Source organism: Cydia amplana, chromosome 24, assembly GCF_948474715.1.
Source record: "Cydia amplana chromosome 24, ilCydAmpl1.1, whole genome shotgun sequence".
Taxonomy (NCBI): domain Eukaryota; kingdom Metazoa; phylum Arthropoda; class Insecta; order Lepidoptera; family Tortricidae; genus Cydia; species Cydia amplana.
Genome location: NC_086092.1, coordinates 714,798 through 734,393, shown reverse-complemented (window position 1 = coordinate 734,393; position 19,596 = coordinate 714,798). Strand labels below are relative to the sequence as shown.

At 39.6% G+C, this 19,596-nt stretch overlaps 1 protein-coding gene across 1 annotated transcript in view; it reads left to right on the top strand.

The window, feature by feature from the left end:
- LOC134659170 (uncharacterized) overlaps nt 1-19,596 on the top strand; it is a 43,236-nt gene that overhangs the window by 8,265 nt on the left and 15,375 nt on the right. Inside the window, exons 2-3 of the mRNA XM_063514802.1 lie at nt 9,918-10,061; nt 17,495-19,120. Of these exons, the coding sequence (XP_063370872.1) occupies nt 9,983-10,061; nt 17,495-19,120 (1,705 nt within the window). The 5' untranslated portion in view covers nt 9,918-9,982. The remainder of the gene's footprint in view (nt 1-9,917; nt 10,062-17,494; nt 19,121-19,596) is intronic.

The window sequence follows — 19,596 nt, the reverse complement described above, 5'->3', positions numbered from 1 at the left end:
AGGGTATAGTGGTGTCGGATGGCTTATGGCGCGGCGGGATGGCGATATAATGGCCGCGGTGTCGGTTTTTCCTCCGCACATCAAATTTTTATGCGTTAGAGGGAGCAAGTGATATTGCTATATCTTTCTACCGCATGGCTGCGTCCCTTGGAGTGGCCGGCGTTGGCCCATCGTGTAGAGGAGCCAAGAGGTAGTGGGCCAGCGATGGCGTGTACGCATCTACACGTGGCCCATTCCATAGTGCGTGCGCTCAACCATCGCATGGCCATCTCGCTGGTCCAGCGCTGGACCCTCGTGTAGAGGAGCCATGATACTGATACTTGTGGTAACTCCAGCCAGCAGATCCTGCAGCAAGGACTAAGAAGGGGAGACTACAAGGGGCAGGCAATGTTGATAGTCAGCATCACCTCACACCGGCTAAGCCTCAAACGCGAAATCAAACAAAGTAAGACCGGCTCATTACGCAACAACCCGGACCTGGGTGCTCAGGACCCGGACTCCGGAGCGGAGCACCCAATCCGGAGGACTGGAACATCCGATGTTCGAAACTTGACAATAAATAACCGGAATTTGGTTTAATAACGCTATAAATACTTATGCAAAGAAAGTTCAAATTGCCGAACACTGTCCCAAATTCCCAATAGATGCCACCTTCGATTACTTCTCAATCCAACGAATAGGGTCAAAATCTTGTTTTAATATCGTAAGGTACTTGACATATTATTGCGTGCATGACCTTAAGCTAACCGCACAGACTTTGCAGTGACAAAGTATGCGAGTGGCATCATGAAAATATGACGCTTATACTATACCTATGTAGCATTTTATTATCACGTTGTTTTGTCCGAGTTAGCTTAGAACTACTATCTACGCAAAGTCTTTGTCTATAGTTTTAGGATGTCCGCCAGTGATTCATCTCACTAGATTGAGGCCAGAGGCCTTTTCGACATCAACACTTAAACTTGACGCAAAAGAGTTGTTAGGTAGTTTTCTGTGTCACAACCGGCTTACTACTACGTACAGTCAATGAGGTTTTTGTTAGTCAATGATGATACCACAGAGCCGCATATACATACTCGTACTTGTACTGTCACCTGCAATAATATACAACGAAAGCCGCAAAAATATCTGACTCGGTCTAATTTAAAGAGGCATAAGAGCGTGTCACATATTTTTGCGGCCTTCGAAGAGTAACATATTATTGTTTCTCATTGTCGGTTGACACAGTTTTGCTTTATTACCACGAAATATCCCGTGACTTCACGGGATTTCCGTGACCAGATTTTAGAATTATTGTTAATTTCGTGATGTTGACAATCATTTCATGAAATGATCGATTCTCCGGTTGCTTAATACCGTAAAATGGGGTGAGTAGGTGCAAAACTGACATTCAAACCTCGATAACATTTTATTTTTAGGTATGTAAATGCAAATGCAAGCTGAATGGTGTATATAATTAAGTGTTCCGGCGTTTGTATTTTAGTTTTTATTTTGGGTAGTTCCATTTCATAACTTTGACGATAAACCGGAAATCCCACCTCACTCCGTAGTCCCTGAGTTGGGTTTCAACAAAGATGATTTTGGAAGATTGTTGGATCGATTTTTTTTTATTATTAGTATTACTATATCTCCATTTTAAATTGGAATACATTATTTTTGTAGCAGTAGCCTTAAAAATCCATCTCACCCCCCTTTCATCCCTTCTCTCCCCATTCATAACCCAACTCTCCCCGCGAACCCTAGTCACCCCATTTTACGGTAATTATAATCCGGCACAAACCAGCCTTACTGACGTCATTCATAACCCCTCTGCGATCGGTGAGTCAACCCGGACGCGTTGCCCAATTGTCGCGACGTTGCATGCGCGGGCGCAACGCAAAACGTAACACAACCGTCACATGGGTTACGAAACTGGGGGAAGCCTGCGGAACATATATTCTATTGAGTTTAAGGAAACTGTGCTATAACCGCGAAAATCGAAGTTCGCAAATTGCGGGCATCTTTCTCTGTCACTCTAATAACGCCTTCGTTGGAGTAAAAGAGAAAAATCCCCGCAATTTGCGAATTTCGGTTTTTGCGGTAGGCCCCCTGACGACTCATGTTGCTCTGAGGTCAAATTAAAAAATATAGTGGCTCTATAAGTACCTATGTATCTTGAAGAAATAAAAAATTTAATCGACGACAAAATCCTTATAATTATTGAACGTGCTCGCAAAATTTAATTTAAACCATTTCACCGATACATAGATGCTTGTGCCGCATACTGGTGGAATCCCGCCTTTAGGTTTGTAAGCGTCGTCAATGAGACAGTGCCAATCACTACATAGTATAAAACAAAGTCGCTTCCCGCTGTCTGTCTGTCCCTATGTATGCTTAGCTTAGATCTTTAAAACTATTACGCAACGGATTTTGATGCGGTTTTTTAATAGATAGTGATTCAAGAGGAAGGTTTATGTATAATTTGTTAAACCGTGCGTAGTCGGGGCGGGTCGTTAGGTATAAGAACTTACCGTCGTTAGGTATAAGAAGATACCGTAAAACGGGGTGAGTAGGTTTCGCGGGGAGAGGTGGGTTATGAATGGGGAGAGAAGGTTTGAGAGGGGGGTGAGAAGGGATTTTAAGGCTACTGCTACAAAAAAAAATTACCTATTCCAATTTAAAATGGAGCTATAGTAATACGCATAATAAAAAAAGCGGCCAAGTGCGAGTCGGACTCGCCCATGAAGGGTTCCGTATTTAGGCGATTTATGACGTATTAAAAAAAACTACTTACTAGATCTCGTTCAAACCAATTTTCGGTGGAAGTTTACATGGTAATGTATATCATATATTTTTTTTAGTTTTATCATTCTGTTATTTTAGAAGTTACAGGGGGGGGGGGGGACACACATTTTACCACTTTGGAAGTGTCTCTCGCGCAAACTATTCAGTTTAGAAAAAAATGATATTAAAAACCTCAATATCATTTTTGAAGACCTATCCATAGATACCCCACACGTATGGGTTTGATGAAAAAAAAATTGAGTTTCAGTTCTAAGTATGGGGAACCCCAAAAATTTATTGTTTTTTTTTTTATTTTTGTGTGAAATATACATCTACCTACCAAGTTTCAACAGTATAGTTCTTATAGTTTCTGAGAAAAGTGACTGTGACATACGGACGGACAGACGGACAGACAGACAGACAGACAGACAGACAGACAGACAGACATGACGAATCTATAAGGGTTCCGTTTTTTGCTATTTGGCTACGGAACCCTAAAAATCGATCCAACAATCTTCCAAAATCACCTTTGTATGAAAACCCCTCTCACCCCAAATACGAGGCACTACGGGGTGAGGTGGGTTTTCCTCTTTATCGTCAAAGTTATGAAATGGAACTACCCAAAATAAAATAAAAACTAAAATACAAACGTCCGGAACACTTATTATACAGGGTGCTTCCTGTAACAGGAGCAATAAATTAAACTAAAGGCTGTACTCCTCAAACTGACCAACATTTGTTCAGCAACTTTTAAAAAATATGATACCTTAAAACTTCCTCTTTTTCATACAAAATAAATATTGCCTTCAATGTACGCTGACATCAGTGTGTTTGACGTTGCTTGTCACGCTTTAAACATAACAAAATTTGCAATACATTGCGTCTTAGAATAAACTTTAAAGTGTAATAAAAATCAACACAAGAGTTATTTTCAAAAGTTGCTGAACAAATGTTGGTCAGTTTGTGGAGTACAGCCTTTAGTTTAATTTATTGCTTCTGTTACAGGAAGCGGCCTGTATACACCATTCAGTTTTCATATGTAAAAATAAAATGTTATCGAGGTTTGAATTTCAGTTTTGACCCTACTCACCCCATTTTACGGTACTTAATGTAACTTTAAACAATAAAATGTTACAGCGCGTCAGTATACATACATACAGCTATGGCATGTTGGCAACACGCTTGAGTGGATGTGTGCCAAAGAAGCCATAACACGTAGATATAGATGAGCTGGATCATATCAGCGATGTCCCTGGTACAGTCCCCTGGAATAATATCTTACACAACGAAGGCCTCAAAAATATATGACAACCTTATTTGTAGAGCCATAACAACGTGTCACATACGAGGGCTGTTTGATAAGTACCCGTTTATGAAAAAAATAATCAGTTGTTTTTGTTTATATGCATTTATTTTTCTTCATAGTCTCCTTTTAACTCTATACACTTGTTCCACCTATATTCAAGCTTCAATAAACCATCCAAAAAGTATGATTTCGGAAAGTCATTAAAATAGGCCTCTGTGGCGGCAATGACTTCGTCATTTGATCCAAATCGCTTACCACCGAGCCATTTTTTCAGGTTGGGAAACAAAAATAAATCGCATGGGGTCAAATCTGGAGAATACGGGGGGTAAGGCAATAGGGCGTAGCGTAATTGTGTTAATTTAGCCATCACAACTCTAGACGAATGAGCTGGTGCGTTGTCGTGATGAGACAGTACTTTTTTATTTTTTAAATGGGGTCGTTTGTCCTTCAACCCAGCGTCAAATTCATCCAATAAATTGGCATAGTACTGCCCTGTTATCGTTTTCCCCTTTTCTAAGAACTCAATATGTATAATACCCTGCGAATCCCAAAAAACGGTCGCCATGACCTTTCCAGCCGATGGAACGATTTTTGCTATCTTTCGCGCAGTTTCACCCGGTAAAATCCACTGCTTCGACTGCCCTTTCATTTCCGGGGGGTAGTGGCAGGCCTCCGTCACTCGCTCACGGCCACGCGCTATATGCCTACCGCTCGGCGTATCGTCGACGATACAACCGACAGAGGGCCGGCGAACGCCCGCCTGAGCGCTCGCACCGCACTGCGCCGCACGTTTCCCGCGCTTACGCTTCGAAATGCCGAAAACACGTAATTATTGTAAACCACCACCACCAAACCACGTAATTTTTAAATAATTTTGACAACGTTATAATGAATCGGCCTGGTAGCACCGTATTACAACTTTTGAAAACCGTTGATTTTCCGTAGCTTTGCTCTTGTTTTCCGTATGAGTATTTATTAAAATTATTTACGCGATTTAGGATATTTTCAACTATTAAATTTAATAACAGAGAATCCCGAGAAGGGAAAAATATTATAAATCATTATATAAAACTAAAACATATTTGACTGACTAATAAAAATATGGTTGATTCGCAACATTCGTTTTATTACAATAATCATCGTATTAGGTACAATAGGTACGTACAACCCTAGCGCATTCTTACGATGACGCGTTGGCACGTGACTCGCACGGCGGGCAACACAGTCTCGACTCTTTGTGCGCGTATATATGGTACATTTCTTCTCGTCCTGAGCAGCAGGTATTATTATTAAGGTTTTGTAGGCTATTATAGCGTAGGTATTTTCGCTTTTGTATGGGAATGATGCATCTGTTACGTAGTAACTATTTATTAATCTGTGGTAGTGGTGACCCACGTTTCGTCTACGGTCACGAAACGACGCAGAAACTCCTTCGGGTTACGTTTGAACACGGCCAAACACTGCTCCGAAGTAGTCAGTCGGTTCCGTTTTTGCTCCTCCGTGAGTAAACGCGGCACCCACCTCGCCGATACTGTCTTCATACCCAATTTTTCTTCTAATATGTTTTGTACCCGCTCGATTGGAACATTTACAGCATCAACGATTTCTCGAAGTTCAATTCGGCGGTCGGCTAAAACGATATTTTCAATTTTCTTAACCATATCGTCTGTAGTCACCTCAATTGGGCGGCCTGGGCGATCCTCATCAAAGACGGTTGTTCTCCCCCGCTTAAACTCGTTAAACCAGTATTTGACGGTTGTCATAGAAGGAGCACATTCATGGTAAACCGCTTGCATTCTTACTTTTATTTCATCACATGTTTTTCCTTCCAAAAACAAGAATCTAATTACAGACCGATACTGCTCTTTCTCCATTTTCACAATTTTAAGTTCACGCTTTCACTGAATCGCTGTCAAATGAGAAAAAAACAAAAGAATGCTGTTTTTTTTAAAATTTTCCCACCTCTGAAAAATGGCTTAAAACGATTGTATACATATTTTCGGCCCGTGATATTAATACATTTGGAAAACGGGTACTTATCAAACAGCCCTCGTATTATTGCGGCTTTCGAAAAGTAACATACTATTTATTATTGCACAAGTGCCTTCTGGTTAAAAAAAAAACCATACTAAATTGTCGCAATGTTTAAGCATTTTACGCATTATTTTACGTCAAAATGTGACAGTTACTTACGTAGGAAGTGGCCCTCAATAATTTTCTACAATTTCTTGTCGGATAATAGAGTCTTCGCGGAAAGAGAAGAGCCGTGGAATGTAATGGGCTCCATAAAATCCACGACTCTTCCCTTTCCGCACAGACTATACTTAGATTAAATACTTGTTTGTGATACATACTTTTATTTTTGAAATACACTCATACTTATGAATTTTGAATACGACAGTACATAAATAATGGACATAGGGGCAATCAGTCATACCTAGACCGTATGTTAGTTCCCTTGCTGGTCACATAGCCACTTCCAGTATGTGTCGGACTGTGCAACTGTTATACGTTTATTATTCAACGCGCGGCTGCCCCACTTTACTGCGCGAGCGCACGGCATACCTGCCTCACCTGCCTTTTGAGGTTTCCAATACAGTTGCAAATTGTTATGGAGCAAGGTCCTTCGGCAAGTAGTCGGGTAATTCCGGAACGTTTCCGAATGTCCGACGGGTACACAGAAAAACTTGTACACTGTGTTTTTTTTTATACCACGACGACGTCAAACAAGCGTGAGGGCCGCTTGAGGCTAACGGCTCGGCCACGACATTGAGCGACTTGCGCCGGCGGCAGTGTAAACTTAAAAAAACCGGCCAAGTGCGAATCGGACTCGCGTTCCAAGGGTTCCGTAGATTAAGTCCGACTCACGCTTGGCTGCACATTTGTAATAGGTTTTCCTGATTTTTTTCAAAATTTTAGACCCAGTAGTTTCGGAGATAAGGGGGGGGGGGGGGTCATTTTTTGCCTATTTTCTTGAATAACTGATAAACTATTTATCCTAAAATTATTTAAAAAATATATTTTGAGATTCTTACAATGAGCTCTTTCATTTGATAGGTATGTATAGTAACGGCACCAGTCATGGGACATTTAAGGGGAAATTTGGAGTATTTGTGATATTTCCCTGATACATGTAAAAGTTCTACCGCTTAGCTTGTTAAAAGATGAATATCCTATCCTTCTTTCATGTTTCAGGCGTGTTGTATCAAAGATACTGCAGTCAGTTTCCACATAATTAATAAATTAAAAGTATGTGTTTTTTCTCCAGTCATGGACACCAAAGCTCCAGTAATGGAACCCCGGTAATGGACGTGGATCCAGTAATGGGCCCCCTATAATGGGCATACCCTATCAGTATAAGATATTGGAATAGGGAATAAGTTTTTGGCAAAAAACTAGTTATTAGTCATTTTTGTCACCCGATTGCATTGTCATCCGATTTGCATACGTATCCAAAATTTCAACTCAATCGGAAATCCGAAAGTGGCTCAAATGCCATTTCCAAGATTTGAACCACACTAACTAATACAGGATGGATTTTCTTTTTGGGTCAGTGAGGGCAGCTACCACATCCCGTGCTGCTACGAGAAAACGGTCTTAGAAGACCTTCCCTCGATTTCAAATTAATGAAGATTGTCTTTTACCGATTTTGGAAAAAACATACAGGTTGCGAGGAAAAGGTAATTTCTGACAAACTTTTTTGTTTGATGCCAATCGATCCCATTCCTATTGAGGATCAAAAGCTTGTATGAAACAAAAAAATAATTTCCGGCTAGAAAAGCCACAAATCGAGGAAAACATTTCCCATACAATTTGTATGAAAATGAAAACTTTTATTTTTCACATGCTATTTTTGTATGCCAATCGATTCCATTCCTATCCAGTCTCAATAGTTTTTTTGGGGTCAAAATTAAATTTCTCATTTTCTCCATAGTAAATGTATGGAAAAAGTTTTTATTAATTTGTGGCTTTTTAGTACATTACCGTAAGTTGACCCCAAAGAAACTATTGATACTAGATAGGAATGGAATCAATTGGCATAGAAAAATAGCATGTGAAAAATAAAAGTTTTCATTTTCATACAAATAGTATGGGAAAAGTTTTCCTCGATTTGTGGCTTTTCTAGCCGGAAATTTTTTTTTAGTTCCATACAAGCTTTTGATCCTCAATAGGAATGGGATCGATTGGCATCAAAAAAAAGTTTGTCAAAAATTACCTTTTTCTCGCACCCTGTATGTTTTTTTCCAAAATCTGTAAAAGCCAATCTTCATTAATTTGAAATCGAGGGAAGGTTTTCTAAGACCGTTTTCTCGTCGCAGCACAGGATCTGTTGGCTGCCCTCACTGACCCAAAAAGAAAATCCATCCTGTATAGAATCTAACAGGGCAAGTTAAATAAAATTTTGTAAAAACGATATTAATTTATCCGAAGTCCGAGGAGACCTCCTGACATAGTTCGTACGAGTAACTACATTATACTTCTGTATTGTTTAAACATGAAATTACGCCATGGCAAGCATCATTATGTAAATTATCCCATCATAGGAGGTATGCAGTTTTACAGCTCCTATAATGGGATTGGGCAAAATACCACTATTTTTTATACATCTCTAGAGTCACAACATAATGTGTTGTATACCTTATCTCATGGTAGATGCAATTAACAAAACACATTCTAGTTTACACCAAGTAATAATTAACTACAATTTAATATATGAACTCACCTCTCTTAGCGAAGTTGTTAAGAATTCTTACTGGTTATTTTTTCCAGTGACACGACAACTTTTGGGTTGGCGCCAATTTCTTAAAAAGTAACCGATATTAATAAAAAGTCAAACTTAAACAGCTCTATGACTCTTATTTATGGTAAAATATTGCCAGTGTTTATAAACTACTTTTACATACTTATTTTAGAGGATTTGTGGTTTTATGTCCCATTACCGGTTCCACGTCCATTATAGGGTCCATCACTATAACACGATTTTTTTAATTTTCTCATTTACCTCCCAAAAATGGCCTCCATATTTAAAATTCATTTATTTACGTTACCGTAAAATGGGGTGAGTAGGTGCAAAACTGACATTCAAACCATAACATTTTATTTTTACATATGCAAACTGAATGTTGTATATAATAAGTGTTCCGGACGTTTGTATTTTAGTTTTTATTTTATTTTGGGTAGTTCCATTTCATAACTTTGATGATAAACAGGAAATCCCACCTCACCCCGTAGTCCCTCGTAATGGGGTGAGATGGAATTTCATACAAAGGTGATTTTGGAAGATTGTTGGATCGATTTTTTTTTATTATCAGTATTACTATAGCTCCATTTTAAATTGGAATACATTATTTTGGTAGCAGTAGCCTTAAAATTCCATCTCACCCCCCTTTCATCCCTTCTCTCCCCATTCATAAACCAACTCTCCCCGCGAACCCTACCCACCCCATTTTACGGTACACGTCCATCTTTGGGTCACAAACTTACATATGTGTGCTAAATTTCAACTTAATTCGTCCAGTAGTTTCGGAGAAAATAGGCTGTGACAGACGGACGGACAGACAGCTTAGACATACACACGAGTGATCCTATTAGGGTTCCGTTTTTTCCTTTTGAGGTACGGTACCCTAAAAAGGCCTTTAATTTCTCAAACAGAACCTACCTACCTACTAGGGTACACATTCAATAAAATAAAAGATAGAAATACATAAATACATATAATGTATGAGAACCCCTTTTTATAGGGTAGTGTAAACTTAATAAAAGCTGTATATTTACCTATCTCCTATAGAATATTAATAAAATTCCCCTTCGCTTCATCGCATATTTAATCCAACATTCCTTGTTCCAGCCACAAATGTAAGCGACAGAGGAGCAATGAAGAGCGGATGGACAGCGAACTGCTGAGTCCACAAAATGGCCGCCGGGACGACAAGATGGCGGACCAAGTGCCGCGGCGCGGTGCTGTTCGCCATATTGCTGCAAGTTGTTAACGGTATGTTCTACCCACCGAAAACATTTTCATGTAGGTACAGTCACCACACGGGATTGTTACGCCATTTAGGGTCCTAGCTAAATTAGTTGTTCCATAATTTCGGTATGGAATGTCGCCAGAACCCTAAATGGCGTAACAATCACGGAGCGTGACTGTACTTAAGATGTTGTCAAGACGAAACCTTAAAAAAATGTACGTGTCAAAACTCTAGCAACGGAGCCGAGACACGACATTAATTTTTTACACCTGGCTACAAATTATTACCTAACAGCGTTCACCGTCTCGAAGCTTTTTTACATGACTGCCCAAAAAAAGGAGTGTATTGTTTTTGGACTTATAATGTGCTCGTGTAAGTTTTTACTACAAAATGTTATTCCAACCGATAACCAATAAAAGGCGTGTCAACTGTTCTGCAAAACCACTATTTTGGTTGGCAGTCCTCAACTGTGCGTTTCTCTAGGGCTATAATATAACCGCGAAAATCGAATTTCGCAAACAAAAATGCCAGATTTTTCTCTGTCACTCTAATTACGCCTGCATTGGAGTAAAAGAGAAAGGTTCCCTACAATTTGCGAATTTCGGTTTTCGCGGTATCTAGCTCCTCAGCGACTTTCTGCCTCGCACTGTGGAATGAACTATCGCCCGCGGCATTACCATACCGATACGAACGTCAAACTTTCAAGAAAAGTGCTTACTCCCACCTTAAATACCGGAAACGCACTTTCTACCCCTCTTGTGTTGCAGGTGTTCACAATAGGCGACAATAATTGCTTACCATCAGGAGATTTGCTAATGCCTCCTATATACAAAATAATAGGTTAAAACTCAAGAACGTCCGATTTGGGTGGCATTTTTGATATTTTGACAGGATGTTTGTAATTTTGTACATTGTAAATTGGCTATCCTCTCCGCTAGAGCCGTCAGCTCGCTTTATGCTTAGAAAGCTATTATAATGACTTGATTGTCGAAGGCATCTCAAACCTCAAGGCCGCTCGGTCAGTGCCTCTAAATAGAGACGAAATAGCTATATATTTAATATTAGATTGACGTTTCTTATAAAAGTTATGAAAATGTTTCGGGGTGACGGACGCAAACGAAACTTCGTTTCTATGCACTTTCGTCTTAGTCAATTGGCCTGCCCCTCTGGAAGACTAGCCAAGATAATACTCATAATCGTTATAGCATATCACATTAACCAGACACCACATTGACCACACACAGATACCACATTGTATCTTAACTTATTACCAGAGATCGGACAAATTTGCGACATTGCTCGCAATAATGTGGACATGACTACAAAATTGATTAAATAATTACTCATTTAATTAATTTCTTACCTGAGGTTTAATTTTGATTCCTAATCAATAAATAACACAATGATTTCTTATAATGTAAATTTATTTAAAAACAATCAGTATGTTTTCCAAAATTTCTGTAGGTAGTCATTTTTTTATATCAAAAATATATTTAAGTGCTATTTATTGAATAGGGAACAGAATTAAATCTCAGGTAAAAAATTAATTAAAATAATTAAATGATTAATTATTTAATCAATTTTGTAGTCATGTCCACATCAGGGATGTTGCGGATGCAAATTTTTTGACATCCGCGGGTGTGGATGCGGATATTTAATGGCTCACATCCGCGGATGCGGATGCGGATGCGGATGTCAAGATTAGGTGCTTAGAAAACGTCAAATATTACATTTTTAGTATTTTGTTATTAAAAAAAAACGAAATGTTTAGTATTTGAGCAAGAATATAGGTGCGTTATATTTAATAAACAGTAACTTCGCCGACTTTTCTGGATCTAGACGATTTCGTTATAGGTAATGACGAAATTACCTAGCACTTACGCCGCCGCTAAGACGTTCCTGTACCGACTTGTTCGACATCCGCATCCGCATAAGCTCCGCATCGATTTTATGCGGATGCGGATGCAGATGCGGATGTTGAAAATAATGCGGAAGTTCCGCGGTTGCGGATGCGGATGCGGATGTTTGCAACATCCCTGGTCCACATTATGGCGAGCAATGTCGCAAATTTGTCCGATCTCTGCTTATTACATAGAATTGTATACAACATGACACCCTCGTCTCATTTTATCGTGATCTCGGATCCTAAGTCACGCGACTCACGCGTGACTTTTCGTGGCATCTGTCACCCCGATACATTTTTTCCTTTCGTTAAGCGTTTGTCGAAGTATGATTGTAATCTGCCGGCCTAGCCAAGGTGACAATCGCCATCGCTTCGACAACGAAACGCTTTATGTCTCTCTATCACTCTTCCACATTAGTGCGACAGTGACAGTTGCGTTTCGATCGCTACGGAGCGTAAGCGATTGGCATGTTGGCTACGCGGCACGCGGCCTGAGCGAGGTAGGTCGTCTGGTCGCGTCTAGAGCCTTGCTCAGCCATGCTTGGAAAGCTATTTGTAATGACTTGATTGTTGAAGGCATCTGAAACCTCAAGGTCGCGCGGTCAGTGCCTCTAAATAGCGATGAAATAGTTCGAAATACGTAACGGTACCCTATCAGATTCCGAAGTTAAACATGTTTCACATATACATAACAGGGAGGCGATTTTGAATTTCGGCCGCTCGATTTCGTGTATTTCGTTCAATAATATCTCCACTACTAGGCAATTCCAGACAGTTATTTAGACGCTACACACACGACACAATCATCAAAACGTACCTAGAGTTAAACCAAGCTAAGTTGGCAGCGGTTTCGATAGTCGACACTTGTGCAAGTGTTATTTACTTAAACATCAAAAGATTGACTTGCACAGTGTGGGCTACTAAATTCGCTGCCAACTATACAAGCAACTGCAAGCTTACTTGATCTAACTCTACACATACATACTTAGGTACAGTCGCCATCAGATATACCTATCGGAGCAGCTAAGGCGCTCACAAATATCTGAACACGCCTCAATTGTCAGGGCGTTACAGTGCGTGTTCAGATATTGTGAACACCTTGGCCGCTCCGATATATCTGATGGCGACTGTACATAACATATTCACGTAATTAGGTAACAAGTTAGTATAAAAAATCTTATTTACTTTATATTATGATTTAGGAGTACGGTAAATAAAAAATTAAAACATCCGCAAATAAAACAATGGCTAACTTGGACCGAAACGCACTATTTGTTAAGGCGCAGTTATAACTAACTGTATGTGTTTGTGTATGGGTAATTAACTGAGCTGTATGGGTGTAAATCACTGCATGCTCCAGTGGGCAATATGGCGGTAACTACTGCTATCTATTACAAGCCGGTTGTTATAGAAATTATACGAAAAAAAGAATAAAACAAAAACGTTATACTTAGCTAATCCGCGAAATAATGACGTGCTAGTTAGTTAATCAGTGCCAACCCGTTGTTATACCTACATTACTTGCGTAGTTTTTGTATGAAGAAAGTAGAATACGCAAATATAACAAACCACCACCAAAAGTACAATTAGGGTTGCCAGATGGTCGGGATTTGGCGGGATTCTCCCGATTTTTAGCATGTGTTCCGATTCCCGACCAAGTGCAAATTGTCCCGAAAAACAGGTTCACGTTATAAAACAATGATTTCAAGTTCCGAACTATCGTCGAGCAAGCGCGCGGGGGCGTGCGTGGCGAGAGATTGTGCGGTGCAGGAGCAATGGGTTTTTTTTCCCGAAAAATTGATATTTTTCCCGATTATAGCGCCTTTCGATGGCAACCCTAAGTACAATACTCGACATTATTGCGCCTCTCTACGAGCCATCGTCAAAGGGCGTAGCCAATATTACAATCGTTTGCGCCGTAGCGAACGAAACGGTACTATATAATGTCTCTCTATAGTCTCTATCACTCTTCTATAATGATTCCATATAAGTGCGACAGAAAGGCATAACTTTCGTTCGTAACAGTGCCCCAGGAGATGACGGAGATGTGCGTTCCCGGACTTGCCGGATACTAAACCACCACCCGTCGCACTGTGGAAGGACGCCATACTGCCCATACTTGACATGGGATGGGAATTTTCTGTTTTTCAATGATAACTTTTTATGGTGTTGATAAAGAATCGTAAAACTTGGGAAGGATAGTCCAGATTTCCATACTAAATCTCATAGATTTTTGTTAGGACAGTAAAAAATTATTGTCGAAAAATAGAAAATTCTTACCTGCACCAGGTATGTCGTCGATCCGCTGTGCGTCGTACGTATTTATAAACATGTACTTACTTACCTAGAAGTTTCGAAAATTGTGACTAATTTGTCTAGAAAACTACCTAGCCTATTATAATTATGTTTGTTACCTGCCTATTACTTCACATTCCTAAGAAAGAATGTTATTCGTGTTACGAAGACAGTTGGCAGTATGTAGGCCTCACCGTTACTCCCCGATTGTGTGTATAGGAAACACGTACTTACCGTGCAAGACAGAAGGGCGTATCTGTAATCCAATTTCATAGGTAGATGCGACCCTTTGGAAACAATACTAGCCCACGTAGGTTCTTACCGTGTGAGAAAGCCGTATCTCTGAACTAGTTTTGTAGTAATTTGCGACGTTTTAAAAGTGAGATTGGTAACATGTTACCGTGAATGATAAAAGGACGTATCTTTAGACTAGTTTCATAGTTACTTATGACCTTTTAAGTAATATTTGAAATATATTATGTTTAACGGCCTCCTAGCCTAAGCGATAGCTGGCGGTAGTGACCCTGCCTGACCTAGCTGGAGCTTAATATGACTGTGTCGAGATAAAGTTGTAGATAATTAGGTACGCATTAAAACTCTCGTATGATGTAGGTACCTACCTATTTAGACTATTTACCCACACTCGTATTCTAATGACCTGCATTGTGTAGCAGTCATGTAAACTATTTTAATATAAAATTTATTACCTTTAACACTTGCCCATTATTTGGTATAGGTACTCGGAAGCCTAATTATTCCCACTAGTTATTGCGCCAAAACAATTGCAATAAACGTACTTTCACTGTATCAAGTCACGATTGTTTTCCACTTTCGCCATTTTTGTTTTGTTCATGTCTAGGATGCCTCGGATTCTCATTCTAATTGGAAGTGTTTAAAAACACGAAAATTCTAAACTTAGCGTGACTGCAACATATTACTTAATAAATATTAAAGACACATTATGTCCAGATAATATCAATATTTGAAGACTAATATGGGTATCGCTATTTAAGAAAAGGCGATGGAACAAAGGATTAAATGGTATTCTCGTATACTTTTACTAAGTTCTAATTACATATTGTGTATAGGCACATTGAAAATGCGCTCCGGCAAGGCCCGACTCCAGCCGGTCGGTAGGAACCGTCTATTAGACTATAACAACCAAGGACGTTTAGATACAGTCAGCAGCAGAAATTGCTAAGCGGGTCAAGTGTTTAAAGTGATCTTCACGCGACTTTATTGTTATGAGAATAAGAGTGTGTCAAGGTAATTTTGAACACCTCGTCCGCTAAACTTCTGCTGCTGACTGTACCTTAGTCAACTTCCGAAAACCACAACGGCTTAGTTCAATCACATCTCATACACCTGTGTCATCTGTATTACGATGTCGACTGTCAAATCGTCCCCAAAACGCGCACAATACGCATTGTGCTGTCACACAGCGCGCACAATACGGTGACGTAACGACAGCACTTTCACTGTAGTCTACTGGATGAAATCTGAGTCTATGCATAGGAACTAAATTAACTCGCGATTGCGACTAGAGTCCGTCTAAAGGGGCCCACAGATTACCAGTTCGCCGGACGATATCAGTCTGTCAGTTAAACGCAAAAGGTGAGAGATTCGAACAACTGAGAGGCTTAAGCGTCACTTGCACTAACCCGGGGTTTAACCGGTTAAACCCAGTGTCAAATTGTACAAACCATGGTAACTCCAGGTTTAACCTGTTAACCCCGGCTTAGTGACCTAAGCCAACTATGCACCGATTTGAACAGAAAGGAATGCGCTGCTCAAATCTTGCGAGTCAGTGTGGCGACGGAAAATATAGCCGTCTCGCGGGTTTTTAACTGTTATCTCAATTAAAACTGTGAAAAATATAATTCAGTTAAAAATTATTCGGCTATTTTACTCGTAATTTTATACTATCAAGCTTAAATTCTATCTATAAGTTTTTTTTCTATGAAGTCAACTTTAATAAAGTGTGTCATTGTAAATATACCTAGTCTAGTTTCCGTATGATTAACTGGTAGTTTATTTCATGTCATTTACCCTTGATTAAAACGTGTAAAAAATCAATAAAATGTACAATTTTGCAGTAGCTCCCTCATAAGAACCACAGCTGTTAATTAATTAAAAAATATACTTCATTACATTATGGATGCATACATATCAGGGATGTGGCGGATGCCGTTTTTTTGACATCCGCGGATGCGGGTGCGGATGCGGATTTTTAAAGGCTCACATCCGCGGATGCGGATGCGGATGCGGATGTCAAGATAGGTATACATAAAAAACGTCAAATATTACATTTTAGTAATTATTATTTCAAAAAACCGGCCAAGTGCGAGTCGGACTCGCGTTCCAAGGGTTCCGTACATTAAGTCCCACTCACGCTTGACTGCAAATTTCTAATAGGTTTTTTGGCTAATGACGAAATTACCTAGCAGTTTAGCACTTACGCCGATGCTAAGACGTTCCTGTACCGACGTGTTCCACATCTGCATCCGCAATAAATCCGCATCGATTTTATGCGGATGCGGATGCAGATGCGGATGTTGAAAATAATGCGGAATTTCCGCGGTTGCGGATGCGGATGCGGATATTCGCAACATCCCTGATACATATACATACTACATATATTGGATTTGATTTTAAACTGTATATTATTTGTTATTTTTTTAATATTTATTTGACAAGATTATTTGCATATACATATATTATTTTACTTTCAAATAGGTGCGGTTTCCACAACGTCTCGCTTTCGTATTTTAATGGACATTTTAAATCTTAATGATGACCCTGTATTTTTTTAAAAGTAAAAGTAAATGCATAAAGGTTTATGGTGTGACTTATTTAATTTAAATACCTTAAGTACCTACAGTTAACAGCCAAAGTGGCTAGGGTACAGTCCAACTAGGCTAAGTATGCACCGCCTTGAATAGAGCAGTGAGGAAGTGTCATAATAAACGTCATATTTTCATAGAAATTTAAAATTAATGATAACATAATTATTTGTAGAGTTAGCTGAGTTCTACTCTAAGCAGGTGAGATTTTCAAAATGATCTGCACACGCTTTTTTTCCTCCCAAGTCCCAGAGTAATTCATGCAGTTTTAATTTGTCCATTTAAAGCGACATCGGGACTAAGGAGGTTAACAGTAAAGTAAATGTTCAGATCATTCGTCGAAGAATTCATTTGATATATTATAAAACAATAAGTTAAGAGTAAAATACTTAAAATTGTATTTCTTTAATTTCAGGTTACGAAGAAATCTACACGATATCTCAACTATCTCCAAAATCAGACTCCGTCGATCTACCAGAAGAGCAAGACCTCCACACCACCCAGTCAGACAACCTAGCTTTTAGGATAGAACCTAGCCTCGCCAGGTACGACGACCTGGAAGACCTGGAACCTGAAGACATAGTCACAGATGAAGAAACTGAAAAACATGTCATTGTAGCCAGATCTGCAGATCCTAGTGACAGAGCATCTAGATCTTTAAATTTCGATGAAATACCCTCATCAAACAACGAGATAGACAACGAAATAGAACTACACAATAAAAGGAAATACTATGACATACATCCAACGAAAACTACGGGTTTTAGTCACGAGAACGAGGTGCTTATGTCCTCAGATGGGGACAGATTCGAGTTTAACTTTCCGGGGGAAGCCAGGAGGGCTCCAAAGGCCAGAGCGTTGCCTTTGGGGCCCAGAATACGGCCTACTGCGGTGCAGCCGATGTATGCCACCATCAACCCTAATGAAGGAAGACAGAACACAGAAATACAGAACATCATAACCGGTATAGTCAAGCTTCTGAACGGAAATGTCAACGTGCAAGCTAATACTCAGCTCCTCAGGCCAGGCAGACCTATGAATTCAAGGATAAACAATAGAGGACCACCTCGAATATCTGATGTACCACCCATGCCTGACTTTGATAAACCTCTAACCCCTCCGACTCACACCTTTCATCCAACAAAAACCCCTCCCCCCTACCCCTTCGATAGACCCCATCATGGTGTTAATTTGCCTGAACAAATTGTACCACCACTGAACCCTCACAGACCAGGGTTCCATAGGCCCAACATTCCCCCTTGGCAACGGCCTAGACCTAGGCCACCTAATATGCCAGGTAGAAGGCCCAATCCTGGTCTACCTATATACAAACCTCCTCCAATGCCTGTTGACATACCAAACTTGGACGAAGAGGAAGAAGCAGAAAATGAAACTAATCATGATAACCATTTAGTCCAAGATGAAAAAGAGACTGTACCGTTACTTAATCTACCTGTCTCTAACACTACTGAAGAAAACGAGAAAGAAGAAAACAAACTAACCACAGCCCCTGAAACTACAAGCAGTACAACAACAACCACAACCACAACAACGGAAAAAACAACAACAACAGAAAAAACAACAACAGAACCACCAAAAACAACGACCGAAAAAGCCAAAACCACAACTGAAAAGGTTAAAACTACAACAGAAAAACCAAAAACGACAACAGAACGCAAACCTACTACGGAAAAACCAAAAACTACAACTGAACGCAAACCTACCACTGAAAAGGCCAAAACTACAACAGAGACAAAGACAACTACAGAAAAAGCTAAAGTGGAAAAGAAGCCAGAAAAGAAAAAGGAACCATTTACCGCTGATAAGAAAGATAAATACAAGATTGATGAGAAACCTGGGAATAAGACAAAGATTGAGACTATTATAGACATCATCGAGTCTTCGATAGATGAGTATAAGTCTTCTGCTGCGGCTGCGACTCCGACTGAAGGACTGATGTCTCACGCCCCAACTGTCAGTGTCCCGGAAAGTCCGCATAGTGTGATGAAGACATCTTCTATCAATGCACAACCATTACCATGTAAGTATAAGTAATTGTTTCATTTCTCTTTAGTCTTTTGATGAATATTCTCCTCTGCCATATCTTAAATTTTCTAATGCCTGTACATCTTTAAAGAATAAATGACTTCTACTAATAAGTTAGAAAACCGTTGTCTCACGATACGTCAAAAGATTACACCAATTTCGCTCCATGAAAACATAACTATTAGATAGGTACATCAAACTTCAATTTCAAACATTCGTTGTGTGCCACATTCTTTATTCTCACCATTTGTAAAACAATGGTGATTTGCGACTTTGTTTTTATGGAGTCCATTCTGGACCAAATATTGAAAAATAAATCTATGAATGCAGCCCGGTTTGCTTTAGGCAATCAATTTTTTTGAATTAGCGCACAGTTTTTAACAAAGGGCAACTGACAAGTGGATCCAGAGAGAAGACTAGGCCTTGTTTAGATTTCCTCACAATGTTTCTCTTTAACCGAAGACAAATATG